Source organism: Pseudochaenichthys georgianus, chromosome 14 (genome assembly GCF_902827115.2).
Source record: "Pseudochaenichthys georgianus chromosome 14, fPseGeo1.2, whole genome shotgun sequence".
NCBI classification, from domain to species: domain Eukaryota; kingdom Metazoa; phylum Chordata; class Actinopteri; order Perciformes; family Channichthyidae; genus Pseudochaenichthys; species Pseudochaenichthys georgianus.
In genome coordinates this window covers 13511723-13530777 of record NC_047516.1, presented here as the reverse complement: position 1 = coordinate 13530777, position 19055 = coordinate 13511723, and the positions used below count along the sequence as shown (strand labels likewise).

At 43.1% G+C, this 19055-nt stretch overlaps 1 protein-coding gene across 1 annotated transcript; it reads left to right on the top strand.

Annotated features, from left to right (window-relative positions):
- Positions 1 to 7785: 7785 nt before the first annotated feature.
- On the top strand, positions 7786 to 11764 carry LOC117458777 (protein YIPF5-like). The gene is given in 6 exon segments (XM_034099438.2): positions 7786 to 7900; positions 8601 to 8713; positions 9027 to 9202; positions 10198 to 10247; positions 10249 to 10344; positions 11579 to 11764. Coding segments are annotated over 5 exon segments (615 nt in total). The 5' UTR covers positions 7786 to 7900; positions 8601 to 8606.
- Positions 11765 to 19055: the final 7291 nt, after the last annotated feature.

The following is a 19055-nucleotide window of genomic DNA, read 5'->3' as shown; positions in this document are numbered from 1 at the left end:
GCACTTTGAGAGCAACATTAAGAGATCTATGGATACATCTCTCAACACCCATATGAAACAGAACTGTAGCATATTTTTCTTTTTGGATATTTTACAAATCACTCCCCTTTTAAACTCTATTCTTGTTATTTTTAACAACTTTTGTGTTGCTGTCATATAGTATTTTATACCTGTTTTTCATTTAGTCTCATTAATAACTATAATGATCATATCAAGGTGTGCCTTAACCTCACTGAGCTGAGGTTATTTGAGCATCTCAGGAGAGAGCTCTCTTCCACCTGGTTGTAGAAAAGCTCTTTAAATTCGTTAGCATAGCTAGCTAACCAGATGCTAATAACAACAGATCGCCACTGTGCTTACAACTAAAGACACAGCCACGCAAACACTGCGGCATGTGTAGCTCCTTATGGGTATTGCAATATTTTAAGGGCTGGAGCGGCGTTCCGGTGCTCAGCACTCCTTTCAGAAGAGACTTATACCACGTGAAGACACGTTACGCTCGTGTTGTGTTCATGAACCTGTCCTTGGCCAGGAAAAACAGGTACTCGATTGTTTAATTATTGTTGCGGTCTAGATTTCTTCTTCTTTTTTGAAGTGAGAAGTTGTCCGTCTGTCGGACTGCTTTAATATGACCGCTCAGAGGAGAGGAGTTCTCATTTCTTTAAACGTCTGCTGCTTCCCCTCCTCTCTCCTCGGTTCCCCTCCTCGGTCCTCCGCTCGCATCTCCTGTGGGCGGGTCTAAGTCTCGAGGAGGGGAGTCGAGGAGGGGAAATTTGAGTATTGAGAAGCCTCTACAGTTGCTAGGCTTGTTTGAGACACATTGCGGCTCGCCTCGAAAGTAGACGAGTAGCCGATCGCAGCCGGGGGAGGTGTCAAAAAGCTCGCCTGAAGTCGGACAGCTCCGAGTCGGCTTCTTCTTCTTCTTCATCTTCTTCTCTCGGTTTTTTGGCGGATTGCAAACAACTTTAAGGTGCATACCGCCACCTCCGGAGTCGGCTTGACTCGGTTTGCATTTATAAAGAATGCACACATGTGTTTAATCGTTAATGTCAGATATGTACTAAGTAAATACATTTGTTCCTGCTCAAGATTAGATTCAACTTTATTGTTATTGCACAGATTACAGGTACTGAGACAACGAAATGCAGTTTAGCTTCTAACCAGGTGCAACAAGCAGTGAAGTGGAAAGTAATGTATACAATCTACAGAATAACATATAGAATGTGTAGCGGCGATCGCTCATCAAAACAAAGCCACTCATGGAGGTTAGCAGCCAGAGTTCCCAACGCGTGTTGTGGTGAAGGATGAGGTCCACCATGACGTAATTTGTAATGCTTTATTTCTTTATAAAATGTTAAAAGGTTCTTTTAGGCCTATCTAAAATCTTGGTTAACATATCACAATCACGCACACTGTCAACACGGTCAACACGGTTGAAAAACGTGTGGCTTCCTCTCTAACCTCTCATCCCCACTGATCACCTGTGCCCACATATATCTTGATTACCTCCCGTGCTCCCAGGTGCGCAGATTAGATGACGCGTTCACACACACACAAATTGGCTCCAACACACCGGCCCCTAATTGTGACTGTATAATAAAGTGACAATTACACCAAAACACTAGTGGAGTCAATTATTAATAAAGAGCACGAGTGTCTCAGTCCATACTGTCAGTCAAAAAGGGTCCCGAAAAAAGGAAAAAGTAATCCGAACATAGGGATCTATGTCAGCTATTCATTCAGCTTCCTGGAGAAGACAGATCTTGGTGACTGGTCGTTCCAGTATACTGCATTTTGTCTGGATTTTAACAGACCGCACCAGTCCATGTGCGTCAGGAAAAATCTGCAGTATTTTCCCTAGCAACCAAGATCCACGGGGAGCAGTAGAGTCTGCAATGATGACGATGTCTCCTGTGACGAAACTCCTCTTCTCCTTTGTCCACCGTTGACGTTCCTGTAACAGTGGCAAGTACTCCCAGATCCATCTGCGCCAAAAGAGATCTGCCAGGAACTGAGCTTGCTTCCAACGTTGTTTGGTATACAGGTCGCCTCTCTCAAACAGTCCAGGAGGTGTCAGGTTTTCCTTTCTGACCATACGAATGATCCTCTCCCATACTCCTTATCATGTGGTTTGTTGTAGTCTGTCCATCCTTGACAATGATGGCGTTCACCGTCGCCTCACCTTTGACCTCTGTGTCTTCCAGTTGCTGTTCAGGCACTCTTTCTGCATAGCCCTTTTGTATGACAGCGCCCAGAAAGTTGACATACTCCTCGTTAAATGTTGCATTTTTCTTGACTTTCCTTTTAAGACACAGAGCCCTTTGCTCAGCAACATGACGATTGTTTGGCATTGAAACTTTCTCTTCTCTGAAAGGTAGTTTCAGACTGTAATGTCCATCAGTGAGGTTGGCGGAATTTTTCATGATTTCCAAAATCTTAACATCTTCTCTGGACATTTCTGGCTGTTCGTCAACTGATCTCTCATTGAAGTCGTGGTTGTATTGCTTTACCAGCAGTTCCTCCAAGCTGGTCAATGATATGTGATTGACTGCAATGGTGGGACAGCTGTTTACAATTTGGCGGTCTCCTCTCAGCAGTCCATTGACAACCCACCCTAGCAGGGTTCTGACAGCATAAGGTCCATCATCATTGCTGTTCACCACCTCCCATGGTTCCATGAGTTTTGAGACATTAGCTCCAATTAGCAGCTCCACGTCAGCGTTAATGACAGGAAGTTTCACAGAGTTTAAGTGGGGCCATGCACTTAACTCTTCCTGTTTTGGAATGTTGTCACGAGTCACAGGCATTACAGTTTGTGTGAACACATCAGGTAGCTCATAGTAATTGTTACTGTTGAGTGCAGCCACCTCCAACCCAGAAATGATGTGACTACCCACAAGCTTTTCCTGATTCATTGTTCTCAACAGGAATTTGGATTTTCTTCCTGTCATCTTAAGCTCCCTCATCAGTCGCTCTGAGCAAAAGGTGGCCGTGCTACCAGGATCTAGGAAGGCATAAGTGTGTATCACTGTGCTGCCGTTTGTAGCCTTGATCTGAATGGGCACAATGGGCAAGGCACACTCCTGTCCTCCAACCCCAATATGGCCACATGTTTTGGTAGAAACTTTGTGATCCTCTGTTGATGTTTCGTGCTGTATGTCCTCTGATGAGACTTCCTTTCTCTGTGAATGGATGTGGAGGATAGTGGGATGTTTTAAATCACACACTTGGCAGTACAGGCGGCTGCGGCAGTCCTTACTCATGTGTCCAACAGCTAAACAACCAAAACAAGCACCCTTTTCTTTCAGAAAACTAATTTTCTCTGTGTGCATCATCCTCTCCATTTTGTAGCACATCTCCAACTTGTGATCCTCTTCACACAGCAGACAAGATATCCTTCTTGGCCTATACGGTAGGCTATTCTCCTTTTGCCTTTCAGGTGCAGTTCCACGATTGACAGCTTCAACAGAAGTAGCAAAACTGCTTCCTTTCTGGCGGCTGCGAGGCTGGGATATGTTGTTTCCACTTATGTATTTTGGTGAAGAGATGGACGTGTCTTGAATGTTTCCAAACAGTGGATCAGAGGCAATACATACTTGTCGCTCAACAAACTTGACAATATCGCTGAAACTTGCTTGACGATGTTGCCTCTCCTGTAGCTCGTAAGCAAGGTTTCTCCATCTTTCCCTCATTTTATAGGGCAACTTTAAGATCATCGCCCGCATGTTAGTTGGCATATTCATCTCTGACATGTAGCTTATGTCCTCCATGGCATTGCAGCAAACACGGAGAAACAAAGAAAAAGCTTGCAAAGCTTTAGCATCCTCTGCTTTCACTGGTGTCCATCCAAGCGCTTGCTCCATGTATGCAGTGGCTATTATTTGTTGATTTCCAAAGCGTTCTCTCAAAAGTGTCTTTGCTCTTTGGTATCCCCTGTCGGGTGGCATGTGTTGACAGCTTTTAACCAGTTCTTTGGGTTGTCCCTTGGTGTATTGTTCCAAAAAGTATAGGCAATCAACATTGGTAGCAGTCTTTGCTTCCACTCCATGTTCAAATGCTCGTATGAATGCACTATACTCCAAAGGATCTCCATCAAAGGTTGGTATTTCTCTTGGTGGCAGTGACAATGTTAACTGTTGCTGCACCAACAGAGCTGTGATATCATTTTGCCTTTGCATGATGTTGATAATGTTGCCTTGATTCACGTTACTTTGCACTGAACCCGTATGTTGGTTGGTTTCCTGCACCAAATGTGTGTCAAGATCATGAGTGACTTGTTGGCAGAGAATGTCTGCTGACATACTTGAGATGACGTGGGATTGAGTTCATCGGCTTTAGATCCATTTCCTTCTGGTATTGTTGTGGCCTGTGAATGCCTCCATTGGCAATAGAGTGTTACTGCCACCTACTGGTGGATGATGCAACTGCTGGTTTGAATCTTTGGGGCGCGCACCCCATTGACAGAGCAAAATTCTTATCATCTTCTGTAGGATTATGGTACTGCAAGTTTGCATCGTTGTGCAGAGTCTCCACTGACACTACCGCTCTGTTGCCCCCCTTTTGGTGAGGAGTTGAACTGACCTTCTGAACCTTGTGCGATGAATTCTGTAGCAGAGGGTCTAAGAGAGATTTTCCTTTTGGCTCTGTCCTAGATATGAATTCATTCCATTTGAATCAGCCCTTGAGCTTGAACCTCAGATCCTCTGTACCTGAGCACATTGGCCTTTGCTGTATAGGCAGCAATTCCACTTTGCAATTCAAGCCACTCCTTGCGTTGTCTGATCTGCTCCTCTTCACACTTTCTGGCTGCTGCGAGGCTGTCCTCTTCACACTTTGTGGCTGCTGCGAGGCTGTCCTCTTCACACTTTGTGGCTGCTGCGAGGCTGTCCTCTTCACACCTTTCTGGCTGCTGCGAGGCTAAGCTCTTCACACTCCAGTGCATGTTTTTTCTTTGAGGATAGCCGCCATAGCACTGAGAGCAGCCGCTTCAGCCTCCGCCTTGATACATGCAGACGAGATGGATGACATGTTTGGACCTGTGGCTGGAGCGACCAGCTGATGTGCACGTTCTTTCCGGTTACATTAGAAATGCTGTCATTTGGACAGATATCATCAATTACCACAGTTTTGGTTGCAGCATTGACATTTACCACATTATCATCATTTGCATGTGTAAATTGCTCCTTTGTAGTTTGCAACCACCTTTTCATTGTATTCATCATTTCTCGATTGCCGTGCATTCGTGTTTCAAACCATTCATTTTGTTTTATAACTTCATCCTCTGGTATTAATGGTTTCAGGGACTCATGCAACTCATTTAATTCGATAATTGTTTTCACAAAAATGTCACACATGGATTCCACCTCAGACACATTTTGGCTTGAAAGTATCAATTGTTCACATCCTTTGTTAATTTATGCAGTTTCTTTATCCTTGAATTCCTTTCATGTTGAATTGAAGCTATTTTTTAATTCCAATGCTTTAACAGTGAGTTGAGGCTGTCTTTTTACCGAGCCCACTCCCTGTATCACTTTGAGTGCAGGCGCTTTAGGCCGACTCCCCCTCTTGGCTCATTTTGACAGTAACGCGAGCAGCTGCGTGAGGTTTTATTTTAGAATTGTCGCAGGATTTACCTTTACCCTGATATGAGAAGGTCTTTCACAGCTTGCAACAATTCTTAACGATCCTACCGTGGTTCCTCGTGGCTTTCACAGCGTTCACATGTCAGCAATCATCTGGAGCTGTGTGGGAACGCAACAGCTCCTTCTTCGTCCAAGATCCTCCGATTCATTCATTGGAGCCTGTTTTTCAACAAGTGTAGCGGCGATCGCTCATCAAAACAAAGCCACTCAGGAGGTTAGCAGCCAGAGTTCCCAACCGCGTGTTGTGGTGAAGGATGAGGTCCACCATGACGTAATTTGTAATGCTTTATTTCTTATAAAAATGTTAAAAGGTGCTTTTAGAGGCCTATCTAAAATCTGGTTAACATATCACAATCACGCACACTGTCAAACACGGTTGAAAAACGTGTGGCTTCCTCCTCTCTAACCTCTCATCCCCCACTGATCACCTGTGCCCACATATATCTTGATTACCTCCCGTGCTCCCAGGTGGCGCAGATTAGATGACGCGTTCACACACCCACACAAATTGGCTCCAACAGAATGAATGAATGATGAATAAACAGTGGGGTATGAATACCACTAGATATCAGCCTGTGAGCAGTATGAACAGTGTGTATGAATATGCTAAGATATATAAAGTATGAAAACGGTAAGCAGTATAGTATAAAATATATAGATATTAATTTCATGATGATAACATTGTGGAACAATGATGAAAAATGGGAATGGATGTGGCGACGTAAAACTGACACAAACAACAACACACTTTTGCCAGCCAATTGGAGAGTTTCATCAGCAGCACGTGGTAAACACCACCAATAAGCGCTCAGCTCGAGATACCAGCGAGCCGTTTCCCCATCAAGCATTTCGCTTCCGCAGCTCGTGGAGAGCAACTGCGCCAACTCGCCTCGCCTCGCTCTCAAGGCTGCGGGCGTCTTTGTCCGCCGAGATTTCAAAGTCTCATGTGGGCGAGCCTCCAGAGCAAGTCGGACAAAATGACTAACCATCAATGCAACGCACGAGCAAGAACGTTGATCGCAACTGCGCAGGTTCTGCGCAGGTCTTGCTTGTCTCAACAAGCCTGCTCTCCACGAGCTGCGGAAGCGAAATGCTTGATGGGAAACGGCTCGCTGGTATCTCGAGCTGATCGCTCATTGGTGGTTTTTACCAAGTGCTGCTGATGAAACTCTCCAATTGGCTGGCAAAAGTTTGTCGTTGTTTTGTGTCATGTTTACATCGCCACTTCCATTCCCATTTTTCATCATTGTTCCACAATGTTTATCATCATGAAATTAATATCTATATATTTTTATACTATACTGCTTACCGTTTTCATACTTTATATATCTTAGCATATTCATACACACTGTTCATACTGCTCACAGGCTGATTTCTAGTGTATTCATACCCCACTGTTTATTCATCATTCAATTCATTCTATGTTATTCTGTAGATTGTGTACATTACTTTCCACTTCACTGCTTGTTGCACCTGGTTAGAAGCTAAACTGCATTTCGTTGTCTCAGTACCTGTAATCTGTGCAATAACAATAAAGTTGAATCTAATCTTGAGCAGGAACACATTTATTTACTTAGTACATATCTGACATTAACGCCAAAAACGCCAAAAACCGAGAGAAGAAGAAGAAGAATGCGAAGAAGAAGATGAAGAAGAAGAAGCCGACTCGGAGCTGTCCGACTTCAGGCGAGCTTTTTGACACCTCCCCCGGCTGCGATCGGCTACTCTCGTCTACTTTCGAGGCGAGCCGCAATGTGTCTCAAACAAGCCTAGTACCAGTAGAAATACATTGCTTTTAAAATCGTGCTGTGCAACACGAATAAAAGGGGCAAATCGTGATGGTGAACACGAATCAATAGATTAAAAATCGTGTTGGTGAACACGAAATGCCGTGAGACTGGGTTGACTCACCGGGTCTAGTCAGACTTAAAATTCACAAAGAAGAAGAAGAGTCTTCCTGGACCTCATGTTTACAGGGCTTTATTTATTTGAACAATACAGGGTTAATATCTGAAATATATTATTTTATTTTCCTTAATTAATCATTTAAATAATGTCAGTCATGCCGTTCCACACTCCGGTACAGTAGATGGCGGCATGCAACTTTAAACGTTGGTGTGCAGTCCACCAAAAACACAAAAGAAGAAGAAAAGGCTTCCTGTTGGCTGTTGTCATCCCGGAAGATTTACCTTTCTCCTGACACGTAGCAGCCTCAACCAAGTTGGCAGGGCTCTGTGTAGAATTGTCAAACAACAGAGGTACGTGTAAGCATTTGCATTGCTTTACAGTTTAATAATGATGTATACGACAGGGTAGTTCAATTAAATATTGAAGGCTTCACTGACATTCACCAGCTATGCTTGCTAGTTATCCAAAACTGTTATTGCTAACACTAGCTTACCTACTAGCAGCAGAGTTAACGGTACGTTAGCCACCCACAGTTATTGTTGTATTCCGACATGGTTGTTGTAGTGGTTGTGATGGTTAAACCATGTGATAATGTATACAGTTAATAATAAAACGAGTGGTTTCATCATAGACTAAAACATACACTTTTATCTTGGTTTTGAGCGTGATGTTGACTACGTAAGCTAGCTACTTTAGATCACAGTGGTATTTAACTCATGGATTTTACGTTACCGTCACCGCTATTCTAACTAACTGTCCTATGCGTTTAGTAGTCAGCTTAATGTGTATACATACAGTGTTTGAAACGTTATACGAATCAACGTCTTGTGTCACCTAACCTAACATTAGTTACCGAAAGTAAAGCTAATAATTATGGAAAGCGTCCATATGTTTAACCATGTTACATTTTTCTTTCTAATTGCTATGTTGTCTTAAATAATGTAACTCTTATATCGACACCATCGTTGTTTACCATCTCACTGTAGACCACAATATTTGACCTAGTTGATAAGCTGTGTTCCTTTTTTTCCCCTTGTGTTTGCAACAAAGTGAGAGATGTCGGGGTTTGACACTTTCAACACAGACTTTTATCAGTCCAGCTACAGTGTAGATGACCAAAACCAGGCAGCCCAGGGCTACAACAATGCTGAAACCCCATACAAGTAAGTGAAGAAAACCTCCATTACCTAATACTCCCTCAGCTGTTCACATCGCATCCAAAAGGGCAACTTGATAGTTGATGTTCCATTTCAGCTGCTAAAGACTGACCTACCTAACGTGTTTGTGTTGCTGAATACCTTCTTTTACGTCTATTCAATGTATTTGTAAATGTGATTTAAGATAAAGTGTCTGTTAAAAAAAAAGAAATACTACTGTCTAATTGAAATGACATCATCAGAAAGTAACCTGCAAGGCATTTCATGTTCTTGGAGTCAAAGAGAGTACTGTTGATCATTTTCATTCTGTTTTCCCCAGGCCATACGATGGTCAGTACGACTACTCCCAGCCCATGGGCTACGCTCCCCAGGGGGTGATGCAGCCCCAGCAGCCTTACACAGGACAAATCTTCCAGCCCACACAGACCTACACTCCGTCCCCGTCACAATCCATGTATGGAAGCAGCTTCGATGATGAGCCGCCACTGCTAGAAGGTAGGCAAACCACATTGTCACTGTATGTTTTGTTAAATGTGCTGAAATGATCTGATTGTTATTCTGTCAGTTGATCCCTATTGCTGATTTTGTTGATGTAGATATTAAGGTGTCATTCAACAGTTGCAGCACCGTCAGAGAATCTAATAGCTGCAAGGGAGTTTTGACAGAGTAGGAAGTGCTGACAAATCCAAGGCTGGCTATCTGAACAAGTGACTTCAAATTAGCAGAACTAACTTTTCCAAAATGTTGTTGGTTGCTGTTTATAACGCTGTGTTGTGGATTTAAATGGTAGTTTCACTTCCTGCTTCTTACACTTTAGAAATGTATCTTATATTTATTTTATTTGTATTATTATTTCAGTCATTTATATAGAGCTGAAATCACAATGTTAACCTCCATTGCACTCGTGTGGTACACACACGTTAAAATGTCGCTCATCGGTCAAATCCACACTCTTTATACTTAAATGAGAGTGACCTAGATAGATAAGATGAAGATAAACGCTTTCATCGGCCTGCAAAACGCTGACTGAAAGGTCTGAGCATTCCTGAAACGCGTTAACTTGACAGTCCTAGTTTAAAGCAAACCAGTGCGCCTTCTGAAGGTATGCAATTGCATCTCTTGTATTCTTTGGGTTGAAGAGCTAAGATTCAAAGGCTTTATTGGTCCTTTGCACAAAAGCAACAGTGTAGTTGTTTTGCACTGAACATCTTAGGTCCCAGGCCCCCGCTAACAGTGCAACACACAATACAACAAGACATAAAAGAAATAAGGAAGTTAAACATTGCATTAAATAAATAGTGCAAGTAAAACAATGGTGCAGCTTAAATCCAGGACTAGGTAAACTACCTACATATACAATTATTATGTCATCCTTTTTAGAAGTCCCTACATATCTCTTGAAATGTATTTGTGTTCATTTGTTCCTACCTCCTATGTTTGATCATAGATCCAGTTTCCAAAATGCCTGATGTGTGTTTTCTCCGTCTTAGAATTAGGTATCAACTTTGACCATATCTGGCAGAAGACTCTGACGGTCCTCCAATCCAATGAAGGTGGCAGACGGCAGCATCATGAATGAGACAGACCTGGCTGGCCCGATGGTCTTCTGTTTGGCTTTCGGAGCTACTCTCCTTCTGGTAAATCATGTAGTTAATGTTGGTGTTTAGAATCAATCAATCAATCAATGTTTATTTATATAGCCCAATATCACAAATGTTACATTTGTCTCAGTGGACTTCACAGTTTGTATACGACACCCTCTGTCCTTAGACCCTCACATCGTACAAGGAAAAACTTCCGAAGAAAACCCACAGTTTAAAGGGAAAAATGGGAGAAACCTCAGGGAGAGCAACAGAGGAGGGATCCCTCTCCCAGGACGGACAGACGTGCAATAGATGCCGTGTGTAAATTGAAAAGATAATACATTTGCAACATAGGTAGTCCAAATGTTTGGAAATGCATGTGTGTATAATAGGAAGATGAATCCACGAGGATATCCATCCAGGACCGATGATCCAGGACCACAGCCACGACTCGCGATCCAGGACACAGGACCGCAGGATCATCCATGACTCCGGATCCCAGCGTATATAGACACCAAAAAGAAAGAAATTTGGGGAAGCTGGGGTTAATCGGAACATGAGAGTACACAGGTATAGACAGAGAGAAGGAAGAAGTAAGATGTCCCCCGACAAACTAAGCCTTATATCAGCAAAACTAGGGGCTGAATCTAATCAGCCCTAACTATAAGCTTTATCAAAAGGAAGGTCTTAAGCGCACTCTTAAAAACGGATAGGGTGTCTGCCCGCCCGGACACAAACTGGAAGCTGATTCCACAAATGTGGAGCTTGATAAGAAAATGCTCTGGCTCCCATTGTACTTTTAGAGACTCTAGGAACAACCAACAACCCTGCATTCTTGGAACGCAATGCCCTAGTAGGACAGTAGGGTATAATGAGTTCTTTAAGGTAAGATGGCGCCTGCCCATTAAGGGCTTTGTAGGCGAGAAGAAGAATTTTAAATTCTATCCTGTGTTCTATAGGGAGCCAGTGTAAGGCAGCCAGAACAGGAGTAATGTGGTCCCTTTTCCTAACTCTGGTTAGTACACGAGCTGCAGCATTTTGAATCAGCTGAAGCGACTTGACTGACTTCTTGGTACTCCCTGATAATAAAGAGTTACAATAATCCAGCCTTGAAGTAACAAATGCATGGACTAGTTTCTCTGAATCGTTTTGAGGCAAGATAGAATCTGTAGAAGTATAATCAGGCACTGACATGCTGCACCTTTTGTTACAGCCTGTACAGCTGTCATCATGTCAGTGTGTGCATATCTATATCTGACTGTGAACTTTGTTTGCTTTCTGTTAACAGACGGGTAAGATCCAGTTTGGCTACGTGTACGGTATCAGTGCGATCGGCTGCCTCGGCATGTACTGCCTCCTGAACCTCATGAGTATGACGGGCGTCTCCTTCGGCTGTGTGGCCAGCGTGTTGGGCTACTGCCTCCTCCCCATGATCCTCCTCTCCACCTTTGGAGTCCTCCTCTCTTTACAGTGAGTACAGAGATAAAAAACTCTTTAAAACCTGTAAAACAAGCAAAGGCTTTTATTTGTCTATAGACCGCACTGCTAGACATTATCTATTACTTGACACCTGGGGTGTAACAGTAAAAGGGAGTCCCTGTATGGTGTGAGTTTGGAACAACACGAAAAAAACAAAAGCATAAGAATGCCATGTTTCCATTTGTTTTCAACAAAGAGTATGGCAGTGTGACAAAGTGATAGAGAAAGACACAATTTAGGCATACTGTGTTCATAATAAAACATTTCTGTATTACATTATAGGTTTAACAAACACTTCAAGAAAAGGCAACCGTTCGCAATAGTATATACAACTCAAAAGATTCTCAATACAATAAAACAAATAAATAAAAAAATACTGGTAGAAATGACTATCTCGTCTCGGCACATCTGGGTTCTGCCATGAAATAGCTGTTGGCTATGTTTCTATTCACATACCCTACAACGGTGGAGCACCTCTGTCCACAGCTCTCTCTTTGTTGCTGTTGAAGCTGACTTGCAACTGTAGGAGGGTCTTCCAGCTCTGATTATCGTTCACTAGTTTCAAAATAAAAGACCTTTGAAATCCCATATATGAGCTATCAGCCCTGTGTTTAGATAAGAATACAACGAAATCTATCCCTGATGCAAGACTCAACTCACTGCAGGGTGATAGAAGGACAGCCCATCTACTCACCCAGAAAAAATCAGGACATTCTGATGTGGAGTTTCAAAATAAAAGACCTTTGAAATCCCATATATGAGCTATCAGCCCTGTGTTTAGATAAAATAAACGAAATCTCTCCTTGATCCAAGACTCATCTCACTGCAGGGTGATAGAAGGACACCCCATCTACTCACTCAGAGAAAATCAGGACATTCTGATGAAGGAAGAAGCAATGCGTCCCCCGACAGTCTTAGCCTATAGAACAGGGGTCTTCAACTAAAATTCAACGAGGTCCAGTTAGAGAAAATCTCCCCCATGCAAAGGTCCGGAACATCAAAATGTCTAAGTTGCTTTATGAATTAGTGTGATAATATTGAAGTGACCTGTAGCTTTATCAACGTCTGCATGTAATCAACAACTGACTGCCAATCAAATAAAGAAAGTACAATTCAAAAACAACAATATCTATTGTCAATTAACATTACTTAAATACTGTGGATATGTGTAATGTTCCTCTAGGGCTGCATTTACAAATAAAATAGAGAAATAAATAAATAGCTTTTGAAAATATGTGCATCTTAAAAGTGCTTAATTTTAGATAAATAAAATAAAGTGTAGCAGCAGCTTGAGTGTCCCTTTTTCTTTGTTAACCGTTTCACATCATGACTTAACAGTTTTCAGCCGATTATAGAACAATATCAGTCTTTACACATCATAACAATTGAACAGTTTTTAAAGTTTCTCTTTCTTTCCCTCTTATATTGCAGTCCCTCACTCACGCACTACCCTCATCTAGGGGGGCATGCTCCCCCGAGAAGTTTTTTTTTAAATATTGAAGTTAAAAGCATCAATGTGGTGCACTTTGAGAGCAACATTAAGAGATCTATGGATACATCTCTCAACACCCATATGAAACAGAACTGTAGCATATTTTTCTTTTTGGATATTTTACAAATCACTCCCCCTTTTAAACTCTATTCTTGTTATTTTAACAACTTTTGTGTTGCTGTCATATAGTATTTTATACCTGTTTTTCATTTAGTCTCATTAATAACTATAATGATCATATCAAGGTGTGCCTTAACCTCACTGAGCTGAGGTTATTTGAGCATCTCAGGAGAGAGCTCTCTTCCACCTGGTTGTAGAAAAGCTCTTTAAATTCGTTAGCATAGCTAGCTAGCAGATGCTAATAACAACAAAGATCGCCACTGTGCTTACAACTAAAGACACAGCCACGCAAACACTGCGGCATGTGTAGCTCCTTATGGGTATTGCAATATTTTAAGGGCTGGAGCGGCGTTCCGGTGCTCAGCACTCCTTTTCAGAAGAGACTTATACCACGTGAAGACACGTTACGCTCGTGTTGTGTTCATGAACCTGTCCTTGGCCAGGAAAAACAGGTACTCGATTGTTTAATTATTGTTGCGTCTAGATTTCTTCTTCTTTTTGAAGTGAGAAGTTGTGCCGTCGTCGGGACTGCTTTACATATCGAACCCGCTCAGAGGAGAGGAGTATTCTCATTTCTTTAATAGATCTGTCTGCTGCATTCCCCTCACCTCTCTCCTCGTGTCTCCCCTCCTCGGTCCTCCGCTCGCGATCTCCTGTGGGCGGTGCTAACCAGTCTCGAGGAGGGGACAGTCGATGGAAGAGGGAAATTTGAGTAATTGAGACAGCCATCTACAGTTGCTAGGCTTGTTTGAGACACATTGGCCGGCTCGCCTCGAAAGCTAGGACGATCGTAGCCCGATCGCAGCCGGGGGAGGTGTCAACAAAGCTCGCCTGAAGTCGGACAGCTCCGAGTCGGCTTCTTTCCTTTCATCTTCTTCTCTCGGTTTTTGGCGGATTGCAAACCACTTTAAGGTGCAGTACCGCCCACCTCCGGGAGTCGGCTGACTCGGGTTTTCATTTATAAAGAATGCACAACCATGTGTTTTAATCGTTAATGTCAGATATGTACTAGTAAATACATTTGTTCCTGCTCAAGATTAGATTCAACTTTATATGTTATTGCACAGATTACAGGTACTGAGACAACGAAATGCAGTTTAGCTTCTAAACCAGGTGCAACAAGCAGTGAAGTGGAAAGTAATGTATACAATACTACAGAATAACATATAGAATGTGTAGCGGCGATCGCTCATCAAAACAAAGCCACTCATGGAGGTTAGCAGCCAGAGTTCCCAACGCGTGTTGTGGTGAAGGATGAGGTCCACCATGACGTAATTTGTAATGCTTTATTTCTTTATAAAATGTTAAAAGGTTCTTTTAGGCCTATCTAAAATCTTGGTTAACATATCACAATCACGCACACTGTCAACACGGTCAACACGGTTGAAAAACGTGTGGCTTCCTCTCTAACCTCTCATCCCCACTGATCACCTGTGCCCACATATATCTTGATTACCTCCCGTGCTCCCAGGTGCGCAGATTAGATGACGCGTTCACACACACACAAATTGGCTCCAACACACCGGCCCCTAATTGTGACTGTATAATAAAGTGACAATTACACCAAAACACTAGTGGAGTCAATTATTAATAAAGAGCACGAGTGTCTCAGTCCATACTGTCAGTCAAAAAGGGTCCCGAAAAAAGGAAAAAGTAATCCGAACATAGGGATCTATGTCAGCTATTCATTCAGCTTCCTGGAGAAGACAGATCTTGGTGACTGGGTCGTTCCAGTATACTGCATTTTGTCTGGATTTTAAACAGACCGCACCAGTCCATGTGCGTCAGGAAAAATCTGCAGTATTTTCCCTAGCAACCAAGATCCACGGGGAGCAGTAGAGTCTGCAATGATGACGATGTCTCCTGTGACGAAACTCCTCTTCTCCTTTGTCCACCGTTGACGTTCCTGTAACAGTGGCAAGTACTCCCAGATCCATCTGCGCCAAAAGAGATCTGCCAGGAACTGAGCTTGCTTCCAACGTTGTTTGGTATACAGGTCGCCTCTCTCAAACAGTCCAGGAGGTGTCAGGTTTTCCTTTCTGACCATACGAATGATCCTCTCCCATACTCCTTATCATGTGGTTTGTTGTAGTCTGTCCATCCTTGACAATGATGGCGTTCACCGTCGCCTCACCTTTGACCTCTGTGTCTTCCAGTTGCTGTTCAGGCACTCTTTCTGCATAGCCCTTTTGTATGACAGCGCCCAGAAAGTTGACATACTCCTCGTTAAATGTTGCATTTTTCTTGACTTTCCTTTAAGACACAGAGCCCTTTGCTCAGCAACATGACGATTGTTTGGCATTGAAACTTTCTCTTCTCTGAAAGGTAGTTTCAGACTGTAATGTCCATCAGTGAGGTTGGCGGAATTTTTCATGATTTCCAAAATCTTAACTCTTCTCTGGACATTTCTGGCTGTTCGTCAACTGATCTCTCATTGAAGTCGTGGTTGTATTGCTTACCAGCAGTTCCTCCAAGCTGGTCAATGATATGTGATTGACTGCAATGGTGGGACAGCTGTTTACAATTTGGCGGTCTCCTCTCAGCAGTCCATTGACAACCCACCCTAGCAGGGTTCTGACAGCATAAGGTCCATCATCATTGCTGTTCACCACCTCCCATGGTTCCATGAGTTTTGAGACATTAGCTCCAATTAGCAGCTCCACGTCAGCGTTAATGACAGAAGTTTCACAGAGTTTAAGTGGGGCCATGCACTTAACTCTTCCTGTTTTGGAATGTTGTCACGAGTCACAGGCATTACAGTTTGTGTGAACACATCAGGTAGCTCATAGTAATTGTTACTGTTGAGTGCAGCCACCTCCAACCCAGAAATGATGTGACTACCCACAAGCTTTTCCTGATTCATTGTTCTCAACAGGAATTGGATTTTCTTCCTGTCATCTTAAGCTCCCTCATCAGTCGCTCTGAGCAAAAAGGTGGCCGTGCTACCAGGATCTAGGAAGGCATAAGTGTGTATCACTGTGCTGCCGTTTGTAGCCTTGATCTGAATGGGCACAATGGGCAAGGCACACTCCTGTCCTCCAACCCCAATATGGCCACATGTTTTGGTAGAAACTTTGTGATCCTCTGTTGATGTTTCGTGCTGTATGTCCTCTGATGAGACTTCCTTTCTCTGTGAATGGATGTGGAGGATAGTGGGATGTTTTAAATCACACACTTGGCAGTACAGGCGGCTGCGGCAGTCCTTACTCATGTGTCCAACAGCTAAACAACCAAAACAAGCACCCTTTTCTTTCAGAAAACTAATTTTCTCTGTGTGCATCATCCTCTCCATTTTGTAGCACATCTCCAACTTGTGATCCTCTTCACACAGCAGACAAGATATCCTTCTTGGCCTATACGGTAGGCTATTCTCCTTTGCCTTTCAGGTGCAGTTCCACGATTGACAGCTTCAACAGAAGTAGCAAAACTGCTTCCTTTCTGGCGGCTGCGAGGCTGGGATATGTTGTTTCCACTTATGTATTTTGGTGAAGAGATGGACGTGTCTTGAATGTTTCCAAACAGTGGATCAGAGGCAATACATACTTGTCGCTCAACAAACTTGACAATATCGCTGAAACTTGCTTGACGATGTTGCCTCTCCTGTAGCTCGTAAGCAAGGTTTCTCCATCTTTCCCTCATTTTATAGGGCAACTTTAAGATCATCGCCCGCATGTTAGTTGGCATATTCATCTCTGACATGTAGCTTATGTCCTCCATGGCATTGCAGCAAACACGGAGAAACAAAGAAAAAGCTTGCAAAGCTTTAGCATCCTCTGCTTTCACTGGTGTCCATCCAAGCGCTTGCTCCATGTATGCAGTGGCTATTATTTGTTGATTTCCAAAGCGTTCTCTCAAAAGTGTCTTTGCTCTTTGGTATCCCCTGTCGGGTGGCATGTGTTGACAGCTTTTAACCAGTTCTTTGGGTTGTCCCTTGGTGTATTGTTCCAAAAAGTATAGGCAATCAACATTGGTAGCAGTCTTTGCTTCCACTCCATGTTCAAATGCTCGTATGAATGCACTATACTCCAAAGGATCTCCATCAAAGGTTGGTATTTCTCTTGGTGGCAGTGACAATGTTAACTGTTGCTGCACCAACAGAGCTGTGATATCATTTTGCCTTTGCATGATGTTGATAATGTTGCCTTGATTCACGTTACTTTGCACTGAACCCGTATGTTGGTTGGTTTCCTGCACCAAATGTGTGTCAAGATCATGAGTGACTTGTGTGGCAGAGAATGTCTGCTGACATACTTGAGATGACGTGGGATTGAGTTCATCGGCTTTAGATCCATTTCCTTCTGGTATTGTTGTGGCTGTGAATGCCTCCATTGGCAATAGAGTGTTACTGCCACCTACTGGTGGATGATGCAACTGCTGGTTTGAATCTTTGGGGCGCGCACCCATTGACAGAGCAAAATTCTTATCATCTTCTGTAGGATTATGGTACTGCAAGTTTGCATCGTTGTGCAGAGTCTCCACTGACACTACCGCTCTGTTGCCCCCTTTTGGTGAGGAGTTGAACTGACCTTCTGAACCTTGTGCGATGAATTCTGTAGCAGAGGGTCTAAGAGAGATTTTCCTTTTGGCTCTGTCTAGATATGAATTCATTCCATTTGAATCAGCCCTTGAGCTTTGAACCTCAGATCCTCTGTACCTGAGCACATTGGCCTTTGCTGTATAGGCAGCAATTCCACTTTGCAATTCAAGCCACTCCTTGCGTTGTCTGATCTGCTCCTCTTCACACTTTCTGGCTGCTGCGAGGCTGTCCTCTTCACACTTTGTGGCTGCTGCGAGGCTGTCCTCTTCACACTTTGTGGCTGCTGCGAGGCTGTCCTCTTCACACTTTCTGGCTGCTGCGAGGCTAAGCTCTTCACACTCCAGTGCATGTTTTTCTTTGAGGATAGCCGCCATAGCACTGAGAGCAGCCGCTTCAGCCTCCGCCTTGATACATGCAGACGAGATGGATGACATGTTGGACCTGTGGCTGGAGCGACCAGCTGATGTGCACGTTCTTCCGGTTACATTAGAAATGCTGTCATTTGGACAGATATCATCAATTACCACAGTTTTGGTTGCAGCATTGACATTTACCACATTATCATCATTTGCATGTGTAAATTGCTCCTTTGTAGTTTGCAACCACCTTTTCATTGTATTCATCATTTCTCGATTGCCGTGCATTCGTGTTTCAAACCATTCATTTTGTTTTATAACTTCATCCTCTGGTATTAATGGTTTCAGGGACTCATGCAACTCATTTAATTCGATAATTGTTTTCACAAAAATGTCACACATGGATTCCACCTCAGACACATTTTGGCTTGAAAGTATCAATTGTTCAACATCCTTTGTTAATTTATGCAGTTTCTTTATCCTTGAATTCCTTTCATGTTGAATTGAAGCTATTTTTAATTCCAATGCTTTAACAGTGAGTTGAGGCTGTCTTTTACCGAGCCCACTCCCTGTATCACTTTGAGTGGCAGGCGCTTTAGGCCGACTCCCCTCTTGGCTCATTTTGACAGTAACGCAGCAGCTGCGTGAGGTTTTATTTTAGAATTGTCGCAGGATTTACCTTTACCCTGATATGAGAAGGTCTTTCACAGCTTGCAACAATTCTTAACGATCCTACCGTGGTTCCTCGTGGCTTTCACAGCGTTCACATGTCAGCAATCAT